Source organism: Carcharhinus amblyrhynchos, chromosome 16, assembly GCF_965287045.1.
Source record: "Carcharhinus amblyrhynchos chromosome 16, sCarAmb.v2.hapA, whole genome shotgun sequence".
Lineage (NCBI taxonomy): Eukaryota > Metazoa > Chordata > Chondrichthyes > Carcharhiniformes > Carcharhinidae > Carcharhinus > Carcharhinus amblyrhynchos.
In genome coordinates this window covers 24,329,605-24,347,450 of record NC_137339.1, presented here as the reverse complement: position 1 = coordinate 24,347,450, position 17,846 = coordinate 24,329,605, and the positions used below count along the sequence as shown (strand labels likewise).

At 42.2% G+C, this 17,846-nt stretch overlaps 1 protein-coding gene across 2 annotated transcripts in view; it reads right to left on the bottom strand.

Moving 5' to 3' along the window:
• LOC145353895 (peroxidasin homolog) overlaps window positions 1-17,846 on the bottom strand; it is a 180,617-nt gene that overhangs the window by 102,213 nt on the left and 60,558 nt on the right. For both annotated transcript variants that reach the window (XM_080204846.1, XM_080204847.1), the window contains exon 2: window positions 9,833-9,904. In XM_080204846.1, coding sequence (XP_080060972.1) covers window positions 9,833-9,904 — 72 coding nt within the window. The remainder of the gene's footprint in view (window positions 1-9,832; window positions 9,905-17,846) is intronic.

Genomic DNA, 17,846 nt, shown 5'->3' with positions numbered 1-17,846 from the left:
CCCCGTAATCCCACCTACTTACCCTGCTAATCCCCCTGACAGTAAGGGGCAATTTAGCATGGTCAAATCAACTTGACCCATTCATCTTTTGACTATGGGAGGAAAGGCACAGAGACATGGGGAGAATGTGCAAACTCAACACAGGTGGTGACTCGAGGATGGAACTGAACCTGGGTCTCTGGCACTCTGAGGCAGCAGTGCTAACCACTGTGCCTCCGTGCCATCCATTTGACTTATTCCTGCCCATCCTTTCTTCATTGTTTCCTTTGTCCTCAATCAGCATCACCCCTTTTCCACTTAGTTTCACCCCCTCTACCCCACTCTTTCCCTGCTCTTGACTATTTTCACATAGACTGCTCTTGCAGGCTGCCCTGTGGCAGGGTGAAACTTGGTGTTAACTTTATAACTTGCTCACAGTGCCTATAATTCATCTGTGGAGTTTTTTTTTAATTTAAATTTTAAAAGTTTAAAATTTTTAAATTTTAATTTTTTTAAAATCTGTTAAGTGCTGAAAAGAAAAACTAATCACTTTATTAAAAAGGACAAAAAAGACCACAAAATACATTAAACATAACCCACTATCATTGCTCTGACATTCAACCCAGTCTGTTAAAAACAAGATCAAATTGGAGCATTTCTTGAGAGGAAGCTAGTGCTTTTCTCCTGTAAACTTTGATTAAAACTTGTATATATTCTGCTTGCCATTAACAGCAATTACAAATTATGTCCTTAGTTGGTAGCATATTAGACCCATCAGCTCCCCAACTCCCCCCTGCTGATGGTTTCAGAAGTTGATCGACAAACGATTCATTTAACTACATAAATCTACATCTTTTCACTCCTGGTTTGTCATTCTGATATCCCAAGGACAGCCTGACATACCAACTTCCAACTATAAATGAGCATGGGTGGCACAGTGGTTAGCACTGCTGCCTCACAACACCAGGGACCTAGGTTTGATTCCCAGCTTGGGTCACTGTGTTTTCAGAGTCTGAATGTTTTCCCCGTGTCTGCGTGGGTTTCCTTCAAGTACTCCGGTTTCCTCACACAGTGCGAAAGATATGCTGGTTAGGTGCATTGGCCATGCTAAATTCTCCCTCAGTGTAGCCGTGGAGTGTGGCGACGAGGGGGCTTTCACAGTAACTTCATTGCAGTGTCAATGTAAGCCTACTTGTGACACTAATGAACTGTAAGTCATGTAGGGAGACTGGCCATTCTCGCTAAACAAAGTGGAATAGATGATGAGAGAAGAGAAAGCGTGTCATGAGTCTCCGCGGGAGGTCAAAGTGAAACTTTCAATGTTTGTTTTATATTTCCTAAAAGATGAAGGCAGCGCTTGTTTTTACAATGAGAAACCGGGAAAAATTCATCGAGCAGAACTCTGAAAAGTAACCCTGTGCTTTCGGAGTTGCAGCAAAAATAAAGTCAGCAAAATAAAAACCCTACACTGTTCTGATGTGAAGAGGCCAGAAAGGGAATAAGCAATCAAGATGGATTGTTGTGAAGTATGTGGAAACAATAAAAAAGGAAATTGCTTCAGATGGCACACAATGGTCAAAGTCCCAGAATACATGAAGCAATTCTTTACAACAGCTTGCGAAACAGCACCCCAGTGAGATCAAGTCATGTTAAAATTATAATGAGACCTTTAAGAGGCCTCTGTATTAACATTTCATTATTTAGTAAGCATCAACTGCTTTCCTGTGGATCCAGCACTTAGACATTAAAACCTTAATAAAATGTATTATATGTTATATATATCTGGCAACTGGGTGGCACTGTAAATAAGTCACTGGCTTTTCACAGTGGAAAGTCTGACAACACCAGGTTTTAGTCCAACCGATTTATTTGATAGTAAACGCACAAGCTTTCGAGGTTTCCCTCTTCATCAGGTGAATGGAGAGTTCTGGCCAGAACTCTCCATTCACCTGACGAAGAGGGAAACCTCGAAAGCTTGTGAGTTTACTATCAAATAAATCGGTTGGACTAAAACCTGGTATTGTCAGACATTTTACTGTGTTTACCCCAGTCCAACGCCGGCACATCCACATCATTTTCACAGTGGCACAGTGGTTAACACTGCTGCCTCACAGTGCCAGGGACCCGGGTTTGATTCTTAGCTTGGATCACTGAGTATGTGAAGTTTGTACACTCTCCCCATGTCTGTGTGGGTTTTCTTCGAGTCCAATTTTCTCCCATTGTCCAAGGATGTGTGAGTTAGGTGAATTGGCCATGCTAAATTGCCCCTTAGTGTTACAGGAATTAAGAAGATAAATATGTGGGGTTACGGGGATAGGTGGGATTGTTGTCAGTGTAGACTCAATGGGCTGAACAGCCTCCTTTTGCACTGTAGGGGGTTCTATGACTACTCAAGCTCAAGTCCAAATTGGATTCATTTTGTTTCTTAACATGGATCCCAATGTAAAACCAGTCTGAGCAAGTCAAAGGCATTTCCTGCAGTGGGATAGATCTAATGATTCACATGAGACATTGGAGGGGGTGCAGGGGAGAGAGGGGGTAGGTGTTGGAGTGGATAGTGTCAATGGTACTGCAGGGCGGGGTGCTCAGCTTGGGCTGAAGAATATTGTTGCAGCAAATGAAAAAGCAGCTAAAGTCTTTATCTGGCTGTGTTACACTGATATTGGGAGCAACCAATTCTGTCAGTAGATGCCTGAAATGGGAAGATTTTCCATTCCGCATCTACACCAGCAGATGAATTTGAGGGAAAATAAATGCAGAAAATATTCAGCAGGTCAGGCAGTGTCTGTAGAAGCTGATATTTTATTAAGACTGGCAGACTCTAACATGATTAAATGTAAAGAGGAACAGACTAAGGGAGGAGAGGGGGTACAAGAGAAAAACACCATATGCAGGAAAAGAAATAGAATATGTGTGATGTACTCGAATGGACTGTAGTGGAAATGGCAGAAGTGATATTAGCAAGAGATAAAGAAAGGCCTTGTGACAGAATTCAAAAATCATATATGGGATACGGGAACCAGAAAAAAGGGGGTTGAGGTAGTGAGGGAAGTCAGATATCACAGGAGATGATTGGGTGGGTGGGATGGGATATGTGGAGAGGACATGGTCATGGGGGTTCTATTACATGGTGTTTAAAAGGTAAGCTTAGTGGGTCAATGGTCCCGCTCCACTAATGAACACATCTATTCTTGGATCATGACCTTCTCATCTTCCATTCATGGAGTATGAGGACGCATGAGGATGGCCTCAACAAGGATCTTGGATTCATGGCACACTATATGTAACCCCCACCACTTGGCCTGGGCTTGCAAAGTCCTATTAACTGTCTTAGCTTGAGACAATTCACACCTCTTTAACCTGTGATTTTCCCTTTCTCCATACACATTGTTTGTTCCTGTAAAGACTCGATTATCTGTAAAGACTTGCATTCCAACCATTATCTTGCAATTATGCCTTTGCCTATATGTGCTGTGTTTGTGAACTCACCGCTCCACTCACCTGATGAAGGGGCAGTGCTCCAAAAGCTCATGATTTCAAATAAACCTACTGGACTTTAACCTGGTGTTGTGAGACTTCTTTCTGTGTCCACCTTCCATTTGTCAGTATTCCCAGAGGTCTGGGAATCTGACTTGCAGGTGTTAAAAATACATCTCAACTTAAGGATGTCAGGTGTCTCACCAACCTACCTCCCGAGAGCCAGTTGGTTTGACACAATCTCCGTAAATAACAATAACTTCAAAAAAGATATTCAAACCTTCCGGGACTAACAGAAAGAATCACCTGACAAGATTTCAAGGTTTAAGACTTTCATTACAGAAAGCAATGTTGATTAAACATTATTTTTAGGTAATTTAGACTCTAATCTACAGAAAACATCCTTGTTAATGCTTTAATGCAATTGAAAATCTCCCTCCATGGTTAAACTTTACTTGATTCCTTAGGTAGACACTATTTTCCCACAACCAGTCCAAAGTGATTTTCAGCTCCCGAGGTCTTCCTTGCCTTATTTTCCTTTTCCAGGCAGATAACTTTGAATTCCCAAACTGCAGTAAGCAATAGCCTGGAATTTTCTCTCCTTAGTCAAAGCTGGGCGGATCTTCCAGCTTCGACAAATTAAGCCCAACCATCTTCAGCTGCTTCATCAATGACTTTCCTTCTATTATAAGGTCAGAAGTGGGGGATGTTCAGTGATGATTTCCCAATATTCACCACCATTTGCCACTCCTCAGATACTGAAGCAGCCCATATGCAAATGCTGCAAGACCTGGACAATATTCAGACTTGGGCTGACAAGTGGCAATGAACATTCATGCTACATAAATGTCAGACAATAATCATATCAATCAAGAGAGATTCTAACCATCATCCTTTGACGCTCAATGGCATTATTATTGGTAAATCCCCCATGGTCAACCTCCTGGGGACTACCATTGACTAGAAACTGAGCTGGACCAGCCATATAAATATTATGGCTCTAAACGTTGTGGTGAGTAACTTATCTCCTGACTCCCAAAAGCCAGTCCACCATCTACAAGGTATAAGTCAAGAGTGTAATAGAACACACTACACTTGCCTGGGTGAGCACAGCTCTAACAATACTCAAGAAACTCAACATCATCCAGGACAAATTGACACTCCTTCCACAAATATACACTCCCTCCACCCACCAACTCAGCGTGGCAGCAGTGTGTAGGATCTTCAAGATGCAGAGCAGAAACTCACCAAGGATCCTTCAACAGCACCTTCCACCTGATACAAATAGACTTTGAATCCCCACACTAGCTTTTACAGCGATTCCTCCCTCAAGCCAAAGTTAGGCAAACCTTCCAGTCTTGTTTAATATTTAACACCCAAGCCATCCAGGCTTACGCCCAGCAGAATTCAGGATATGTCACATGAACCCTTCATTCCTCCATTTTACCCTTAATTAAAGACACAATCATGAAAGATAACAATCTTACAAAAAGCTCATATTCGTATCAGATCATTCACTTCTTGTCACACTTCTATTAAGTGGCTGCAAATTAAAACAAAAGTACCATCCAAGCAGCTAACTGCAGAAGAAAATACTTCTGTTTCTTTTGAAATGTCATACATCAACTACCGCACGAAATCCCAGGGGAAAATTAACGTTTAGATTATTTACCGCTCTATTGGATTAGTGAATGTGTGTGTGTTAAGACATAGTTCAGTCACCAAGTTTGTACAAGATACTGCTGGGCAGTTTCCTTCTTAAAACAGTAATTTCCTTCTGTATCGAAGCCTTACTGCATGTCAAAATAAAGAATGTTGGGAGATTTCAGAGAATGAGCCAATACCCCACTGATTCAAATGAGTCTGGCACACGAGAAATGGAAATTTGAACTGCTAAATTAACAGGTAAATTTTGATTCTTTTTCCCCAGCAAGAATTCTGCTCAAGTAAATAAGAACTTAAGTAAAATGGAAGAATAGAGTCCGTGCTGCACCAAAATCTTGGAAATTTCAACTGTACTAAACCGTACCGAAAATAAAGTGTTGAATTTGTTTACCCTAATCAAAGCTGTAAATGACATCCTCATGGCTGTGCCTGGGCTACACCATCCTGCCCCATTGTTCTCAATCTCTCTTGTCTTTGACACAGTTAGCATGATATCAATCTTCAAAACCTCTCCAGCTGAGTTGGACTTGGAGGTGAAAAGTGAGTGAGTGAAGACTCGACAACAATGTGATTCGGAGCGAAGACGCAGATCCAATACAAAGCAGGACTGGGCTCTTCAGGTGGGAGGAAATGAAAGTAATAGCAGCTTGTAACTAAAGCTACTCAGGGACCAATGTGCTCGGAAAAGCTGCATCACAAATAACCAGCACTCTCTTTGGTTCCAGTCTTACCAATTTAAAAATGGTCAGGGAGAGATTCTCCTGCAATTGCTTCTCTTACCGCACTACCACCACCCCCCGGCCTATTTCCATGAATTCCCCAAGCATCTACCTGTGGTTGACTCCCATTTCTCATCTGCATCCTGTCTGTCAGACAAACTTGTACTTATGCAGTACCTTTCATGGCCACAGCACTTCCCAAGGTACAATGAAATATTTCTAATGTGTAGTCACTATTGTAATGGATGGAAGAGGGCAGCCAATTTATGCACCGCAATATCCCACAAATAGCAATATGACAGTGAGCAGATAATCTGTTATAGTGACTACGACTGGGGGTAAAATTGGCGAGGACACCAGAGAGAATTCCCCTGCTCTGTTTTGAAAATAGTGTCATGGGAATCTTTTACATCCACCCGAAACAACAGATTGGGCCTCAGTTTATCTGAAATTATCTATAACATTATACCTCATCTGAAAGCCGGCACCTTGGATTACGTACTCTTTCAGGACTGCACTGGAGTGTCAGCCTTGGTTTTTGAGCTCAAGTTTCGGGCATGGTGTTTGAATCTATAACTTTGACTCAGAAGCGAGAGTGTTACAAACTGAGCCACAGCTCTTATTAGGTTCCAGATGGGTACTGATAACAGCCAGGGTGATCTCATTATCCAACGCCTCGTGTTGTTAAATCATTTGTCCAACATCCAATGCTGGATATGCTGCAATTTCCTCCATTAAACATTGAGAAGGTCATTGTCACTATCTTTACCTGTGTTCACTGCTAACTCCATTCTCCTGCTGCCAATTCCAGCCCCACCACTATCTCTGGCTGAGCCAGACGTTTGAAACCTTTGACCAGGAGCCAAGTTTCCAAGCATCACATCCTCTCCATGACCAAGACTTTCGCCTCCTGATGCCTTCCTGGTTGGGCTCCCAACTTCCACTCTCTACAAACGTCAGCTCATTGAAAGCTCAGCTGCCCATATACTAACTGGCACCAAGTCTTGTTCACCCATCTTTCTGATACTCACTAATCTACAACAACATCTCAACATTCAATAACACCTCAACATTTAAAATTCTCAACCTCCTGTTTGAATCCATACGAGGCATTGTCACGTCCCACCTCTGTAACCTCACAAGTCCTCTGAGAGCACTGTTTTCTTTCAAAATTAATCATATATGTATTCCCTATATTTTCATCCCCAACACCAGTAATGTGCTTTTAGCCATCAAGGCCCTAGCTCTGAAATTCCCTTCTTAAACCTCCCTGCCTCTTCATACCTCTACCTTCAAAACCTTGTTTAACAGAACTCTTTGAACAAGGTTTTAGTCCCCTTTTCCAATATCATATTTGGCTTGGTATCAAACATTGTCTGATTATGTTCCTCTGAAGCATTTTGGGTTTTGCTATGGAAAAGGTTTTTGCTATGGAAAAGTTGTTGCTCACTGCCCTGCATAAATGCCATTCCTGCAGATAAATCTTCTGAAACTGGCTCTACGTAGCAGCACGTTGGCACAGTGATTAGCACTGTTGCCTCACAGCACCAGCGACACGAGTTCAAATCCTGGCTTGGGTCACTGTCTGTGTGGAGTTTGTATGTTCTCCCTGTGTTGGTGTGGGTTTGCTCTGGTGAACAACATTTAGATGTAGAGTCAAGGGAGGAATAATTCCACATTGCACCCCACCCCCCACCCCCGAGTATCTCTTTAACAGCTGACCAGCCAGATGGAAGGCATTTCACCCATTAAGGTTTTAGCTACTTTTCTAATGCCTTTCCTTATAGTGTGGTGATTTACAAGTTAATCTGCATAAAAGCAGCTAGTTCCGGGGGACAAAACAGCTTTCCCCTCTGTTCTCAGCCATTAATGAGTAATACTGAAAAGTAGGATCCTAACTCCTGCACCATTTAGCGTTGGAAAAATCTTGGGAGGCAGCAAAAAAGCAGAGTGTACCAATTCATACCCCACGCAAACTCTTTGAAGTTACCAGATGCTGATGGAGGTCAATTGAAAGGTCCATCTAGTCAGTTAGGAGGGGGTGAGTAAAAAAGGTTGAAGAGCAATGTAAAAAACCAAAGGGAAGTGCAAAATTAAAATAACCCACTTGAGAATAAAAAATGATCGAAACGTTCCTGGCACAGTGGTTTTTGCTATAGATTGGTCCAGCTGCCTTTGCTTCAAGTACTTAAGACATTCAACACTGACAATTTAAGCTGAGAGTTAGTTAATGTTTATCCTTCATGACACATTTAAGAAATGCCAACTCTTGGCATGGAGCCAGAGTGCCAATAATGGCAAGTAGGAAATCATTTAATCCTATCCCTACCACTGATTTTACACCAACTTATTTTAAGAGACTGAAAAACATATGTGAGCACACAAAACATTGTTGATAAGCGTTTCTGGCAGGTGAAATCTGTCTTGGAAGAGAGTGCATGCATCAATTTCACCTTTCATTTTAAATTTCAATAATTATTTTAAAAAGTTAGCTCCCTGGAACCATCCGTTCACTCGCATTTTATTACATTTTGAAACTATCTAACATATTGAATGTTATGAATTTTCTTTATAAAAGGGACAGTTGATGCACTACTATGGAATCTGGGAAGATCAGGTTCCTGAATGTGGCTGTAGATTGATCTGGAGGTTATGGCAACACTGTGGGGCCACTGTCGCAAGCTTCCTAGCAACTAATTCAAGATCAAAGGCCCAAGGAGAAAAAAGAAATGTGGAGGAAGAGATATTTCAGACCATAACAAATATACAGTGGACTTAAAATAAAATTGCAATCAGCGACATTGCTCAAACAGTCTGAATGCACACACAGCTGCAAGGAAGAAAGAGTGTTAAAAAAAAACAATTCTTTATTTTTATTCTCAAGAACATGTCATCAATCATCAGTTCAAAGTGGTTCAAATGTTATCCATTTCAATGGAAATGCAAACACCAGACTTGATAAGCAGCAGCATTCTTTGTAGAAGGAATGAAAGCATCTAACCATGTAAAAGTTTCTTTCCTTGTGGAACTGTGAATTATAATGGGTAAAGCACCGATAGAAACAACTCAACACAGCAGAATGTCTAACCATCAACATGTTCATTCAACCCTTATAGTCAAAGAGTTGTAACCGTAACACAACATTTCACACAATGCTGTTTACAGCTGCTTTGGGTCAATTGATACCTGCAGTAATATCAGCTTCAAAAGGGCCACAGAGGTAATAATAGCTCCATCAATAAAGCCAGCAACCTCAACCCAACTTTACCATACAAAACTTGTCAAAAAATGAACAGCATTTATAATCCAATTAACCTTTCCAAGCTGCCAGACTTTCTGCCCAACTACTAATAAAAGATCGACCTCCACTAGTCAGGAGGGAATCCAAACTCCAGCAGAACATTAAATACCGCACAGTGATTTTTGCATTGGGCAGATCCTGGACCCAACCCCAAGTACACAAAACACTCAGATGGTTTAATTGTCAACATGTTCCAAGCTCTAATGTGTATAAAGGCAAAATACTGGGCAGTACGGTGGCACAGAGGTTATCGCTGCTGCCTCGCAGTGCCAGGGATCCGGGTTTAATTCCAGCCTTGGGTCACCGTCTGCATGGAGTTCTCCCTGTGTCTGCATGAGTTCCCTCTGGGTGCTCTGGTTTCCTCCCACTGTCCAAACGATGTGCTGGTTAGGTGCATTGGCCATGCTAAATTCTTAGGCGCTGGAGTGTGGTGACTAGGGGATTTTCACAGTAACTTCATTGCAATGTTAACGTAAGCCTACTTGTGACATTCATAAATAAACTTTAAACATTAAAAACTTAAAATTTTAACTGCCGATGCTGGAATCTGAAACAAAAACAGAAAATGCTGGAGAAACTCAGCAGGTCTGACAGCATCTGTGGAGAGAGAATAGAGCCAATGTTTCGAATCCGGATGATCCTTCGTCTAATACATATGCCCACATGAAGAGAGTAAAAATTTTGCACTCACAATGTGTTCAGATTCCTCAGTCTCCTAAAGGCTGCTGGTCGAATTTCCTTAATACGATTGAATCGCAGATCCCTGCAGTATATAAATTTTGGGTATTAGATGCATGATAAACACAAGCATTTAAAAAAATTTCATGAGGTAAAATTCCACCACATTTTGGTGATGAAGAGAATATTTGCAAAAGTGAAAGCACACAGCATTGGAGCTGATGGTGATCTACATAAGAACATAAGAAATAGGAGCAGGAGTAGGCCATCTAGCCCTTCGAGCCTGCCCCACCATTCAATAAGATCATGGCTGATCTGAAGTGGATCAGTTCCACTTTCCCGCTTTCTCCCCATAACCCTTAATTCCTTTGTCTATCAGAAACCTATCTACCCGTGACTTAAATATATTTAGCGAGGTAGCCTCCACCACTTCAACGGGCAGAGAATTCCAGAGATTCACCACCCTTTGAGTGAAGAAGTTCCTCCTCCACTCTGATCTAAACTGACCCCCCCCCCTTATCTTGAGGCTGTGACCTCTAGTCCTGCTATCTTTTCTAAGTGGGAAGAATCTCTCTACCTCTACCCTATCTATCCCCTTCATTATCTTATACGTCTCTATAAGATCCCACCTCATCCTTCTAAACTCCAATGAGTACAGACCCAGTCTATTTAGTCTCTCTTCATAGGCCAACCCCCTCATCTCTGGTATCAGCCTAGTAAACCTCCTCTGCACTCCCTCCAAGGCCAATATATCCTTCCGCAAGTGCGGCGACCAAAACTGCACACAGTGCTCCAGCTGCGGCCTCACCAGTACCCTGTGCAGTTGCAGCAAGACCTCCCTACTTTTATATTCTATCCCCCTCGCTATAAAGGCCAACATTCCATTCACCTTCTTGATCACCTGCTGCACCTGCAGACTGGGTTTTTGCGACTCGTGCACAAGGACCCCCAGGTCCCTCTGCACCGTAGCATGCTGCAGCTCTTTGCCTTTTAAATAATAATCCCTCCTACTATTATTTCTACCAAAGCGGATAACCTCACACTTGCTAACATTATACTCCATCTGCCAGGTCCTCGCCCACTCGCTCAGCCTATCCAGATCTCTCTGCAGACTTTCCACACCCTCCACGCAATTTGCTTTTCCACTCATCTTTGTGTCATCAGCAAATTTCGTCACCCTACACTCAGCTCCCTCCTCCAGATCATCTATATAAATGGTAAACAGTTGAGGCCCCAGCCCCTGCGGCACTCCACTGGTCACCAACCGCCAACCAGGATAGCACCCATTGATACCAACTCTCTGCTTCCTATTAGACAGCCAATCCTCCATCCACGCTAACACCTTACCCCCAACACTGTGCACCCTAACCTTCTGTAGCAACCTTTTGTGAGGCACCTTATCAAACGCCTTTTGGAAATCTAAAAACACCACATCCACCAGTTCCCCTCTGTCTACCGCACTAGTCACATCCTCATAGAAATCCAATAAATTGTCAAACACGACTTCCCCTTAACAAATCCATGCTGCGTCTGCTCAATCAAACCATTCTTTTCTGGTTTGGTAATTAGTCGGGACATAAGAGACAGAGGGTGGGGACAAACAAAATGCATTGTGATTATTAGAAATGACAAATGGTGCTTCCAGGAATCTGTTCAGAGTCCTCAGCTTTTCAACAGATATGATGTGGAAATGCCAACTTTGGACTGGGGTGAGCACAGTAGGAAGTCCCACAACACTAGGTTAAAGTCCAACAGGTTTATTTGGTATCACGAGCATTGATGAAGGAGCTGCGCTCCGAAAGCTCATGATACCAAATAAACCTATTGGACTTTAACCTGGTGTTGTGAGACTTCTTACTGTTTCAACTGATATACATCGAATTGGATGAAGGAATAGAGAATTATGTATCCAAGTTTGCAGAAATCAAGCAAGCACAATAAGGTGTGTGGATGGGAAAGGAAGTTGCAACAGGATGTGCTCCGGCTAAGTGAGTGGGAAAATCTCTGGCACACATAGTTCCATACTGGATCCAAGAAAGAGAGATCATAATACAGTCAACATATAGGAACTGTAGATAAGAAATGGATTTCAGTGTCCATGTACATAAGTTATTAAAGGTTAGCACACAGTTACAAAAATAAGTCTGAAAAAAGGCCTTTCTCAAAGAGCACACAGTTGTGCTTTGGCTGTACAAAGGTTTGGTCAGACCCAGCCAGTTCAGTTTCAGGCACCACAAGATAGACTAGCATTGCCGGTTCACCAGTACACCCAGGTTTAAAGGGCTCCATTATGATTGCATGAACTCAACTTGTATTTCCAGGAGGTTAGCAGATTGAAAAATAATCTAATCCACAAAATAACAGGATTAAATAATGCCATTAAAGGGATTGAATTTAACTCTCAGCTCCACTATCAGGAACAGTGCTGGAAGGGATTAAAATCATCCGAGTTCATTAACTAGCCTCAGGCTGCAACAGTTTATCTTCAATGACTTCTGATGCAAACAGGGATCCAAGTTGTTGCTCTGATGACACCTTTGATGATGTGACAACATTTTAGCTTTGGCATTTAGGAATCTGTGTGGTACAAATCCCAACAGCAGGAACCAGATCAAGATAATGTAACGGGTTTTGTTTTTACATGGAATGTTTCAAGCCATGAGTGTTTTCCTGGGCTTTGCAGAAAGTCTTCGTCTCTGTCGCACTAACTTTGCTTCTTTCGCCTGATCGCCACTGAGTTGACAACACCACCCCCACTTATCATCATTTTGAACCCTTGTTGTACATAACACAAGCTAGGAATCATTCCTTAGATCTCTGGTGCCATCTAATCTCTACCACTATTCCTGTTGTCCCACCATCATTCTTTTTGGCTTCAGGCAAATTATATTGTCTTTTTAAAAAAGGGCTGGTTGCTGAAATTGATCTCACTTACTTCATGGGTCTTGATCCTGACTCAAAACATTGGCTCTATTCTCTCTGCAGGTGCTGTCGGACCTGTTGAGATTGTCCTGCATTTTCTGGAAATATTTCTCAAGTGCAGTTACTGTTTTTTTTTAAATCAGTTACAGGATGCGAACATCACTGGCTGGGCCAGCATTTATTGTCCATCCTAACTGCCCTGAACTAAATGGCTTGCCAGGCCATTTCAGAGGACAGTTAATAGTTAACGACATCAGGAGTGGAGTCACATGTAGGCTGGGCCAGGTAAGGACTGCAGATTTCCTCCCCTAAAGGACATGAGACCATAATACCATGAGAAATAGGAATAGGCCATTCAGCCCCTCAAGTCTGTGTCCTTGAGTTTTTGATGATCTCTTGAGTGGGAATGGTTTCTCACTGTTTACCCTCCATACCCCTCTGGATCTCCAGTACCTCAATTCATTTTCCTCTTGGCCTTCATTTCTCCAAGTACCTGAGTTCAAATCCAACCATGGCAGATGGTGAAATTTGAATTCAATAGATTTTTAATTCTGGGTTTTTGATGAGGATCCTCACATCCACTTTCCTGCCATTTCCCCATAACCCTTAATTCCCTTACTGATCAAAAATCCAGCTATCCCAGTCTTAAACATACACAAGGACAGCTCTCTGAGACAAGGAGTTCCAAAGATTCAGGGAAGAAATTACTCCACATCTCAGTCTTAAATTGGTGCCTCTTTATTTTGAGGCTATGCCCTCTGGTCTGAGACTCTCCCATGAGGGAAAAGATCCTTTCAGCATTTACCCTGTCAAGCTGCTAAGAATCATTAAAGGACATTAGTGAACCAGATAGGTTTTTTTGGGCAAGTGGTTTCTTTCTTTTAAAAGCAAAATACTGTGATGTTGGAAATGGTTTCATTGTCATCATCAAAAACCCAGAATTAAAAATCTATTGAATTCAAATTTCACCATCTGCCATGGTTGGATTTGAACTCAGGTACCTGGAGAAATGGAGGCAAAAGAGGAGACTTAATTGAGATACTCAAGGTCCAGAGGGGTATGGAGGGTAAAATAGTGAGAAACCCTTCCCACTCAAGAGATCATCAAGAACTCAAGGACACAGACTCTAAATAACGGGTAAAAGAGGAAAAAAAGTGATGCGAAGAAAAATATTTTCATGTAGAGGGTAGTTGGGGTGTGGAATTTCCTGAGGGGGTGGTGAAGGCAGGTTTGATCGAGGTATTCAAGAGGAATTTAGATTGTATCTGAAAAGAAATCATGGGCAAGGTTACGGGGATAAGGCAGGAGAGTGGGATTAGGCAGAATGTTCTCTCAGAGAACCAGGGCAGACTGCAAATCAGCTTTGAGGACTTTGAGAACCAACACTAACTGGCAGAGGACTGTGCATCCAAAGGCAGTGCCAAAGGAATCCAGAACATATTCATGGGGCTGAATGAGGTTGTAGAGCAGTGATGGGAACCTAGTGGTTCAGTAGACTGCAAGATTGAAATCTGACTCATTCACTAACCATTACCCCATGACTATGTGATTTGGAAGGTCTACTGCAGAAGGAAAATATACAATAAATGGTAAAGCTCTTTGAAATATTAGCATACAAAGGGATCTAAGCTTGCAGATCCACGGTTCCCTGAAGGCGGCATCTCAGGTGGACAAGGAGGTCAAGAAGGCATATGGCATGCTGCTTTAATTGGTTGGGGCGTTGAGTGTAGGAATTGAAAAATCATGTTGCAGCTGTATAAGTTAGGTTAGGCTGCATTTGGAATATTGTGTACAATTCTGGTTGCCACCTACTGGAAGGATATTCATGCATTGGAAAAGGCGCAGAAGAGATTTACCAGGATGTTGCCTAGTTTGGAGGGTATGGACTACGAAGAAACATTGAACAAACTTGGATTGTTTTCACTGGAGTGTCAGAGGATGAGGGGGGACCTGATAGAGGTTTACAAGATTATGACAGGTTTGGATAGAGTGGATAGTCAGAGTCTTTTTCCCAGGTCGAGGGAATTACTCATGGTCATAGGTTGACAGTGAGAGGGGGAAAGTTTAAAAGAGATGTAAGGGGCAAATTTTTCACACAGAGGGTGGTGAATGCCTGGAACTTACTGCAGGAGGAAGTGGTGGAAATAGATACTACAATAAAGTTTAAGAGCATCTGGATAGATACATGAATAGGCAGGGAAGAGAGGGACATGGACCACATAGAGGCAAGAAAATATTAGATTGGAAAGGCATCTGTGTTGACACATACACGGTGGGTCAAAGGGCCTGTTCCTGTGCTTTGTTCTTTATTTGTTGATTGCATTAAATACATTTAATACAAATTGAATATTTCATAATGAGTCCACAAAAATTACAAAGGGTTGTGAATGAAGCCCAGTCCATCACGCATACCAGCCTCCCATCCATTGACACTGTCTACACTTCCCGCTGCCTCAGAAAAGCAGCCAGCATAATCAAGGACCCCATGCACCCCAGACATTCTCATTTCCAAATCTTCTGTTGGGAAAAGGATACAAAATTTTGAGGATGTGGACCAACCAAGGACAGCTTCTTCCCTGCTGGCATCAGACATTTGAAATGGACCTACTTCAGTTGATCTTTCTCTCCACCCTAGCTGTGGCTGTAAGACTACATTCTGCACTCTCTCTCCTTTCCTTTGCTACTTCGTCTGCTTTGTCTGTATAGCGCGCAAGAAACAATACTTTTCACTATATATTAATAATGTGACAGTAATAAATCAAATCAAATGTAGAAAATGCTTCATTCTAATTATTAACTTCAAATGGTAAAGGCAAATTAAATATTTCACACTTTCGACACAGAGTGTGTACAATCAGCATGTACATCACTTCACTGCCTTTGTTTTACGTGCGTATCACTTCGCTCATGCCAGCAGGGAAACAAAAACAACGTGGACAAAAATCAGCAGAATGGATTCAATCCGGGGCCTTCAGCAACTCAGCAATCCTGTGCGTGAGAAACGGTCAATAAATTGTCTCCTGGGCTGCATTTAGAACCCAAATGGGCCGCCTGTGGCCCCAGGGTCACAGGTTGCCCACTATTGTTGTAGAGGTAGGCTAGACCAAGACCATAGGGAACTTTGCAGATGAGAGAATGGATTTAAATGAATATGTAGGCTGATAGAAAGCCAGCGGGGGGAAATCAGCTCATTTACGTTGAATTCCCCAGCACACTGCACAAGCATCTGGCTCTTATTAGACATTACCAGTAGAGAAAGATCCTTTTGTACCAGTGACAAGGTTCTGATTTTAAAATGTTCTTTCGCAAGTATCAAATTTCACCAATACTTTGTGCTTGCGATATTGTATTTATCCCACGAGGGTTGGACAATTGGAAACAGATTACACCATGTTATTTTGTTGATCGAGTTGGTAGATTTGTTCACAGATGAAATACAGTTAATTAAATAATAATCATAATAGTTCACCGAGTTATGTTTATCAATGAGTTGTTGAAGGCCCCATGTTGGTTCCACCGATTGTACTGAAGATAATGATTAATAGGTAGTCATAATAAGTGGTTTCAACAGGCATGGAATGTGGGTATGGAGTGACAGGAAGGGGGAGAGGGAAAAGAACATTATGGACAGGGGTTCCTCTGTTAATCCAATTTACAGCAGAGGTCATTGGATAGCAATTAGACTTGAACCCAGTTGCAATTTCCCTAACCCCTGCTCAACAATTATCCTCAAGCCTCACATAAGAAGAATGGCAAATTGTTGGATGTACACAGGGCTACTGTTTTAAAAAGGATAATTCATAGTAAGAGCTTGTACAATTATCACAGACCCATACACATCCAAACATTAAATACAAAACAAGGTCGGCAAGACTTAACAGGCTACGCGATGAAGGCATGTAAAATCGCTGGCACCAATGCAACCCTCCCTAATGAGCTCAATGCATTCTATGCCTATTTTGAGGAAGAGGTCAGTGAGAGCATGCTCTCCACTCTGGAAGCCTCTGACAAACCTGTATTTCGGAGTCACCATTGAAGACATTAAAGCGGCCTTCCCAAAGGTCAATCCACGGAAAGCAACTGGCCTGGATGGGATACCCGGACAAGCACTCAGGTCGTGTGCAGACCAACTGGCAGGGATATTAGCAGACATCTTCAGCCTCTCTTTAAGACAATCTGGAGCTCCCAGTAGCAAAGAAAAGCCAGACAGTGCGCCTTAATGACTATCGTCCGGTGGCTCTGACATCCAATCATTATCAAGTGCTTCAAAAAGTTAGTCATGGTATGAATCAATTCTGGCCTCTCAGATTATCTGGATCTATTACAGTTTGATTTTTCATTTGATTTATTATTGTCACATGTATTAACATACAGTGAAAAGTATTGTTTCACGCACACAATACAGCCAAAACATACCAGCTCATAGGGAATGAAATGAGAGAGTGCAGATTGTAATGTTACAGTCATAGCTAGGTTGTAGAGAAAGATCAACTTAATGCAAGGTAAGTCCATTCAAAAGTCTGACAGCAGCAGGGAAGAAGCTGTTCTTGAGTCAGTTGGTACGTGTCCTCAGACTTTTGTATCTTTTTCCTAAAGGAAGAAGGTGGAAGTCAGAACGTTCTGGGTATGTGGGGCCCTTAATTATGCTGACTGCTTTGCCGAGGCAGTGGGAAGCATAGACAGAGTCAATGGATGGGAGGCTGATTTGCATGATGGACTGGGCTACATTCATGACCTTTTGCAGTTCCTTGCCATCTTGGGCAGAGCAGGAGCCACACGAAGCTGTGATACAACTAGAAAAATGCATTCTATGGTGCATCTGTAAAAGTTGGTGAGAGTCGTAACTTACACGCCAAATTTCCTTCGTCTTCTGAGAAAGTAGAGGTGTTGGTGGGCTTTCTTAACTATAGTGTTGGCATGGGGGGGACAGGACTGGTTGTTGGTGATCTGAACACCTAATAACGTGAAGCTCTCAACTCTTTCTACTTTGTCCCCATTGATGTAGATATGGGCATGTTCTCCTTTACGCTTCCTGAAGTCGATGACAATCTCCTTTGTTTTGTTGACATTGAGGGTGAGATTATCATCAGATTCTCAATCTCATT